This window comes from Vicia villosa, linkage group LG2, assembly GCF_029867415.1.
Source record: "Vicia villosa cultivar HV-30 ecotype Madison, WI linkage group LG2, Vvil1.0, whole genome shotgun sequence".
Lineage (NCBI taxonomy): Eukaryota > Viridiplantae > Streptophyta > Magnoliopsida > Fabales > Fabaceae > Vicia > Vicia villosa.
In genome coordinates, this window is record NC_081181.1 from 115,503,156 (window position 1) to 115,511,629 (window position 8,474).

The following is an 8,474-nucleotide window of genomic DNA, read 5'->3' on the forward strand; positions in this document are numbered from 1 at the left end:
TTCAATGATCCCATCAAGATATAACGTTCATCAATCTAGTAACCCTGCACAAGCCAACTGCTCGTGACTAACTGCAATGGACTGTTCAGTGATCTAATCCATAAATATAACATCCATTGACTCCTGCACAACCCACTGCTGTGGCTAACCCTGCACAACCAAATTGTTGTGACTGACCCTGCACAAGCCAATTGCTTGTGACTTACCATAGATGATGAACCGTTCAGTGATCCTATCAGGATATAACATTCATCAATCTTCTGGAGATTACAAGTGTGCTTCTTAGTCAAGCAGATTTTCTCCTATTCCAAGTACATATGTTTACGACACACTGACTGGAAGTCACTTCTGGTGCCTAAACAAACTATCAGAAGTTTCCTAAGATATAACACAATCCGAACAACAACTCTTGTGTTTTACATATAATTACAAGAATTAAAATATCTTGTATTCTTCTTGGATTTGTCTTCTGGATGAGATCTTTGCATCTTTGTTAGTAAGCAGAGTAAGAGTATTAACTCCCAGTGTTGAGTGCTTTTTGGTATTGATCTTCATCTTCATTTCATCTTTAAGCAGATTTAGAGCAACAACTCTGTTTTGAGTTGCTTCTTCAAATGATCTTCTTCTTCTTCTTCTTCTTTTTCTTCTTCTTCTTCTTCTTCAAGCAGATTAAGAGCAGCAGCTCTTGTATGAATTTGCTTCTTGTTCGTTGATCTTCATCTTCTTATTGTTCAATACTGATCATGAAGCTTGTTACAGTTGATGACACATTGATGAACACAAGTAAACATGAAACACTATAGAGCAACAACTCAGTGTATTCAGTTTCTTTGTCATACAAAATGAGACGTGTTTGGTTCGATCAAGTATTTGTGGATTTCTTATAACTCCATTGGAGCATACTGCAAAACATGCAGGATTATCTTTTTCCTCTCCCTTTTTGATTCTTTTCATAGACTTATGTATTTCAACATAATTGTTTCATCACACACTGTGTGTGTTGCCTTTGTTGGAGCAGCTTAATTAATCTTATGCTTGTTGCTTGCTCATGCTGTCTCACTCTCTTATTTTTCTCTCTTAAGATTTTCTTCTCAAAGGCTAATTTTGTATATTTCAACATTCTTGTTTTCTCATCATACACTTCGTCTATGTTGTCTCTTCTTGGTGCAGCAGATTTTTCTTATGTTGTTTGTGCTTGCACACCTGCTCTCATACACTCTTGCACCATATCATCTTTTCATTCAACGGTTTTGTTCTTTATATAGAGTTCTGGTATATTACCGTTGGAAACCTAGCCATTTGATTCATGTTTGGACATGCAGTTAATGCTTGGTATAGACTAGATTAGGAAAATAACAATTACCGAGGCAAATCTTATCTTTGGCGTTGGTAGCGCGTCCTCTTCAACTTGCTTCTTCCAAGATGGTTGCTTATTGGTGGAGTATCTTCTTTTACCAAAATGTAGACCAAAATAGATGTCATAATTTTGTCTTTACATTGAGTAACGTGCTTTCTTGCATGTGTTTTAATTGAAGCAACATATCCTGTTCTTCGAATCTTCTGAACACAGATTTAAAAACTTATGTTGTTGTGAATGCTGATGTAGCTTATGCTTCTGAGGAAGTTTAATATTCTTTGTATTTTCAAGCCTTTGTTTCTACACTGATTTATGATCTTCTGTTACTGATTGTTGAATTCTTTGTACAGAACTTCTGATCATTTACTCATGTGGTCTTCTTGTTGTAATGAGTTCTTCATGTATCTGAATGTTTCTGTTTAATTCCTTGAAGCTTGTCTTGTTGAATTCTTCCTCTTTGTACATAACTTCAGATGTTGTCGTATAAGGCTTTATAGCATAGTATCTGCACACTCAATAAAATCATTAGTAATAAAATTGTTACTCACAAAATATATGATTGTTATCATCAAAACTAGATTCTGAACATAGATTCTCAATCTTGTTCTAACACGTACCAACAACAACCATATGACTACACCCAACAACAACAAAGTCAATACTCCCAACACCACGAGGCGGGCCCCTCCACATCCACATCTCATCCTTGCCCCGACTTGGGCCTAGATGAGGAATTTGACTCAAGCGACCCAATAATCACTTTACCGTAGCACCCAACGACAACCATATGGCTACACCACACCCCAAGCAACAATGTCTTCTTACCAAGGAAATTCAAGTGTGGGGTGCTACCAACCATATATGGCTACCCCACCACCCATATCATAACGACAAAACTTTGATGGAATGGAGAACCGACTCTTTGATAGTACGATTGACTAGTACATGGACAACGACCGCATGGAGGGGCTAATACAAGGCCCACCTACCCAAACACAACAAGAACCTCAAAGAGGTAGAGGTTGATAACGTGTTCGAGTAGCGCCTATGTGCAGAACTGACGGCCGTTACGGTGACGATATGCCTTAGAATATTTATAATTTTTTTATAAAAAAATTTTGTAATGCATGTTTTATCATTAATATATATTTTTCGTATTTTTTAATTAATAAATATTTAATTATATATAAAAAAACACATAGGCGCCACCCCACATGGCAGTCCTAAATGAGCTTGCATGTTGGCGCCATGAGGAAAGACGCATACTCACAAACAAATACACATTGACGCTATGTTGGTGATTTTAGTATCATCAATGTATTTTGGTAGTAATGTGATTTACTATAGGCCAATGCAATTATGCGTTAAGTTTGAAACGAGTTAGGGTAGTGCACGCTCGTCGAGCCAAACTTGTAATTGAATACGAATAATAGAAACGGGGTTCTAAGGGGCGTAGCCCCTGGCGGGGTGCGGGGCAGCGCCCCGTCGGGGTCCAAGGGGCAGAGCCCCTGGCGGGGTGCGGGGCAGCGCCCTGCTGGGGTCCCGCTGCGGGCGGGGTGCGGGGCAGCGCCCCGTTCGAAAAATTCGTTTGAATAGTTGTACCCTTTCCCAACAGACATGACCTTTTTTTCCGAAAAGGTGTGTCTGTTTGTTTTCTGTTATTGGTCTCCTATATAAGGAGTCATTTGACCTCGATTTTGGCAGACGAAATCATACTTCATCTCTACATTCTGATCTGTTCTCTATTGTCAGAAAACAAATTGCTTTTCGAGAATTATCCCCGCAAAGATTTCGTGAACCCAGACAAGAATAGGGTCGAAATACTTTATTCGGAAAGTGAACGAACACGATTCTTCGAAGATACCCAGGATTATCATACCGAATTTCTAACACGCCATAGGGGTGACTCCTATGTTTGAGTACCCCAAACCTGATTATTCAGATAATTTTTTTTAAAAAAACTTTTTTTTAATATTTTTTTAAAAAACATAGTTATTTATATTTTTTCGAAAACACACTAAAAGATGAAATCCTCATTCTTGTTAGAGAACAAAAGAATAAAGCTTTAATTCGGATATGATCCTGACCAAATCGTACGCCCCTGGCTTACTTGCCCATTTTCATGACCGCTCATAAACCATGACCGCTCACCACTGTTGACTGTTAAGCATCTAGCATGACACATGTGAAAGCTGAAAAACCAGAAACTTACATATTCTTCAACACACAAACAAAACAACGTGGCACTTCAAATAAGCCAATACAAAAAAGTCCAAATTGGCTTACCTTAATTTGATTTCCTCATCCACTTTTTACTTATTTTTTTCCCTTCCTATTATTATAATACGAGAAAAAGGATATACACTAATTTAATCAATCACAATTATATATTTAATTAAAATATAATTTTAATTTTTTATATTTTAATTTTAAAAAATTAAAAAATTAATATGACATAACAAAGGTAAAACTATCTTTAAACTCTTATAATAAAATATTTGATCTTTATTTATTTTTCTCAACACATTTCTTTCCTATGGCTCATCACAAAACCAAATCATCCGTTATAATATTTGATGTTTTTCAATATCTATCAATTGAGCTGATTTAACGCGATAATCAACTTAGCTAATTTAAATTATCCTAATATTATCAAATATATTGAGATTGGTACGTAACCAATATGCAAAAATAAAATTGTGGATCCAGAAAGATACCCTATTTCTCACTCCAATTACTTGTATTCATTTGAATTTAATAACAGACTTTCGGATTTCAGATCCCACGAAATTTCCACCTTCACTCCCCCCACAGCTTCATCAAATCCATTCACGAACCTTTTCCAATAGCCAGAGACTCACCTTTTTGTTGCTTCCACTACTCTCGTAAGTAAATACCATCCTCTTTTTCATTTTCATCATCATTTTCTATCTCACTTTTTCATTATTCTCTTGTAAAGTTGTTAATTATATAAAAATCTTTACTTTTTTCTCAAACACACAATCTTTCTATTAAAAAAACGTGCTTTATCATTTACTCATGAGTGTTTCATGGATTGGACTTGTTGGGTTGGTGTGATACTTTGAAATTTTTTCACACTCCTTATTCGATCGATTTTCTTTTCCCTCAAGTTTTGACTTTTTTTTTTTTTTGTTTTGGACTTTTTTTTGATGGGGTTATGTCACTGAGATGAATTTTTCATCATTGTCTAGAATTACAGATTGGAGTTTTCTTTATAGTTAATTTGCAGGTGAAGAGAAATTTGAGGGTTTTAGGCTTTTTTTCTGGTCTTGTTTGGAAAATGAAAAATTGGTGTTGACTCAGTGAAGCTGTGTTTTTCAATTGATTAATTAGTCATAAGTCATAAGTCATAATAGCTGGATTATAATTTCTTGATGGTAACTTTTAGTTTTGTTTGTTTCTTGAAAAAATTCAACTATTCGAGAACTGTGATTGGTTCTAGTTGTATCGAGAATTAGTAAAGAATTGAAATTTTCTCATATACTAGATAGATCTGACTCAGAAAACCATACTTTTGTTGTTTGAGCTTTCAAGTTTCTGATTTATATACTCAATAGCATCGACACATATGAAAAAAGGTGTGTCTGTGTCTATGTTCATGTCAGTGTTTGAAACCGACATCGACACTTGTGATTATGTTTAATTTATTCAATTTTTTAAATTATTATCGGTGTCTGGTGTCCATGTTTCATAGATGTTTGTAAATTAATTTGTATTTTGTAGGTATTTAGAGAGGATATGTTTTGAAGATTTTTGCATCTGCTTTGTATAGCTGAGAAATCGTTCTGGGACGAAGTTGATTAAGCACTAGAGAGAGTGGTGAAAATTGTTCGTAACTATGGGATCTTTCAAGGGTCATGCTTTGCCGGGGACATTGTTTTTTTTAGTTGGGGTATGGCATATATGGGCTACTATAGTGAGATATGTAGGTAATCCTAAGAGGTTTCAAGTTCGGGCGTGGAATCCTGTACCGGGTTTTGATGGGAGGGTGAAGCACTTGGAGCTCTATGTTATTGCAATTGGTTCTCTTATTGATTTGTGCATTGAGTTTTTGTATTCAACTCACCTCAAGATATTTGTTGGGGGTGTCCTTAACCCTTCTCATATGAATGATTTTGAGCACTCAGGGATGCTTCTTATGTTCTTTATATATGGTGTTGTTGCCTTACTTCGCGAAAACACCAGGTTAGTTCTTTCCTCTCTCACTCTCTTGTATTTAACCTGTTTTTGTTGTTAACAACCATACACCAATTTCCGCTACCTATTTACATACAATAAGTTATGCGGATATAGTTTAAATGTTCTTCGTCAATTAAGACCGTCTATGTAATAATTAATCATAGATAGGTGCTCTGATGCTGAAATAAAACGTGTTCTACATAGGATTTTGGTGTGCAGTTCGCTCCTATTTTCATTTGCTCGCGGAATTGGTCCCTATATGTTTAAATTGTGCGCAGTTGGCTCCTCACTCATATTTTTGGACCCAACAGTGTTGATGTGACTACTTTTTTACGGGCATGTCGTGAAACCTGCTTATATGGAACCATCCCGAAGGTTTAGGTTTCATGCCTTGTCAATTAAAACCATGCCACACGACTATTTTTTTATCCAAAATTCTAAGTGACGGACCCAAAAACTCGATTTTAAAATTGGGGGACCACTTCCATGAACAAGTTAAAACTTGATCTGTCATGCTTTTGATAACAGTAGAAACCCACAAATAATGTAGCAAAACTTCGTGAGGCCTTTGTGGTTATTCCCGCGATTATTTTAATTTTAAAGTGGTTATTAAAGTTGTTGTTCTCAGTATTTGATCGCGTTTCCTTCTGCGCGTCTTCTAGATATGTTAGTCTGTGAGCAGCCTAGTATCCTCTATGGTATTACAAGTATTATGACATAAGAGTTTCATTTTGTGTGTAACTGTAGCTGTGAATGGCACATTCTTTGCTCCTTCTAGCTCAATGCACTTCACCTACATTCTTCAAACACTCCATAATCCAGTTCTAAAATGTTTTGTTAAGCTCATTTTGTTCAACATCTTCAAATCTGTATTCAGATCTATGCATTCTAAATCTGTTTTGCATTTGCACAGTCCTTCATCTTTAACTTTCAACCAGTGCTCGAACATGTATTTTACTTTTACGAAACATAATTTGAATTTCTTAATCTCTATCTCGCTGACCATATTTCCCTCTGATTTTTTTCTTGCATAGGTTTCTTACATTGCCCGAAGGTATTCTATGTTTGATAGCATCCATGGCGTTTTCCGCCGAGTATCTTCTATTCTACTTTCATTCAACATCACACAAAGGCCTCGAGGGCTATTACCACACCCTCCTAGTCTTCCAAGTAGGACTATGTGTTTTATCTTCAATCGCCGGCGCAATTATGCCAAACAACTTTCCAGTCGATTTATGCAACGGAATCGCCATAGCCCTACAAGGCATATGGTTCTATCAAACCGCATTTGTTCTCTATGGTCCCATGCTGCCAGATGGTTGTAAGATTAAGGAAAGCCATATCACATGTAACTCAGTTGACAGCGAGGTTCGCGGCGAATTGCTTGCTAACTTTCAGTTTTTTGCTGCCATACTCGCGGTTCTTGTTGCAACGGTAGCGGCGTACGGATATGCTGCTTCAAGATATGGAAATTCTGAAGTTAATAATTTGCATACTGTTCAGAATGAATTAGATCAAAACTGAAATAGGGTATGCTATTTTTGCTTTTCTCTTTCTTTAGTAACGGTTGAGAATGTTGTTGGAACTTAGTTTCTTATAGAACATGTCTGTATATTGGAGTGAAAAGGTGGGGAAGAAAACATTATACATTTTTGTTGTGCAATGAGGTTTAGAAAATGGTGTAGAAGGAATAGGAAATTTATTCTTTAATGTGGCATATATTTTGATTACATAATGAGTATGAACAAAAAAAAGTAATTTAAAGAATCTAAAGTTTCATTTTGCAACTTTTTTTATCCTTGTGAAACATTGTCATGCTTGCCATTCTTTGGAGACCTTTTCTATTGATGTTGAATGTAACAAATATTCTTGGAATAATATAAATTTTAATTTCCAAACACCCTCCAATTACACCAAATCACTTCGGACGAGAGCCACTCCATTTTGCTACAAAATAATACAAAAAATATTCTCCGTATCGATGGAATGTTAAGTCTGTAAGTTAAGTTTCAGACTAATCTCTAAACACATTTAAAATTCACGATTGTGTGTTTATTTTACAATTCAATAGATAATATAGAAGCTAAGTTCCAAAGTTATCAATTGTTACAATGAGATGTGAAAGGAGTGATAACATATCTAAGCAGTGGCATATGTTTTAATGCATTTTAATTTTTATTTAACAATATATTTATGCGGTGACTCATTTTTTTAAGATAATATTGGATTGTTATGGTCAACGATGTAATTTAGATATATTTTATTGTATATTATATAAATATTGGTTATAAAATTTTCTATGTTAATGAAAAAAAATTGTTTGTCACTAAAATATTATGTTAAAGCAGTTTCTGCAAAACAACTACTAATAGAGTTTAATCCGTGATTTATATTTTGGAAAAATTACTTTTCTTGTGTTTTTCTAAACGTAAATGGGTTATTCGGGAATTTAAGTGTCAAAATATCCTCTTCAATGTGATTGTGTTTTTAAGGTCCATATTAATCTAAAACTTGTATAAATATAGGTGATCCTCATGTGTTAACAAAATCACCATATAATGTTTCAATATTCATATCTCACATTTGTCTACTTCAACGACGAGAGACCCTTCTTGAATTTAGGTTTACATAGATCACATGTCTTATCGATCTGAAATCTACACTAGAGAATCTATTGCGATATCCAAACAATCGAAAGTTATAAAGCTCTAATATCATTCACCCTCCACTGACAACGAAGGGAAGATATAATTCAGCAAGTTTGAGCTGAAGATTGATGAAAATTTAATTGTTTTATGGAGTTGTTAGTCTATGATTTTTGACTTAGGTTGTTCGACAAGTAACATATATATATATATATATATATATATATATATATATATATATATATATATATATATATATATATATATATATA

The 8,474-nt window shown here is 34.8% G+C and overlaps 1 protein-coding gene across 1 annotated transcript; it reads left to right on the top strand.

The window, feature by feature from the left end:
* The first annotated feature begins 3,986 nt into the window (after positions 1 to 3,986).
* Positions 3,987 to 7,344, top strand: LOC131651839 (uncharacterized). The gene is made up of 3 exons (XM_058921547.1): positions 3,987 to 4,242; positions 5,102 to 5,563; positions 6,592 to 7,344. The coding sequence occupies exons 2-3, from the start codon at positions 5,217 to 5,219 to the stop codon at positions 7,079 to 7,081; spliced, it is 837 nt and encodes a 278-aa protein (XP_058777530.1). The 5' UTR covers positions 3,987 to 4,242; positions 5,102 to 5,216; the 3' UTR covers positions 7,082 to 7,344.
* Positions 7,345 to 8,474: the final 1,130 nt, after the last annotated feature.

Coding starts and splice junctions, on each gene's coding strand:
- LOC131651839 (XM_058921547.1), top strand. CDS start 5,217: ATGGGATCTTTCAAGGGTCATGCTTTGCCGGGGACATTGTTTTTTTTA. Junction 5,564..6,591: donor TTACTTCGCGAAAACACCAG/GTTAGTTCTTTC, acceptor TTTCTTGCATAG/GTTTCTTACATTGCCCGAAG.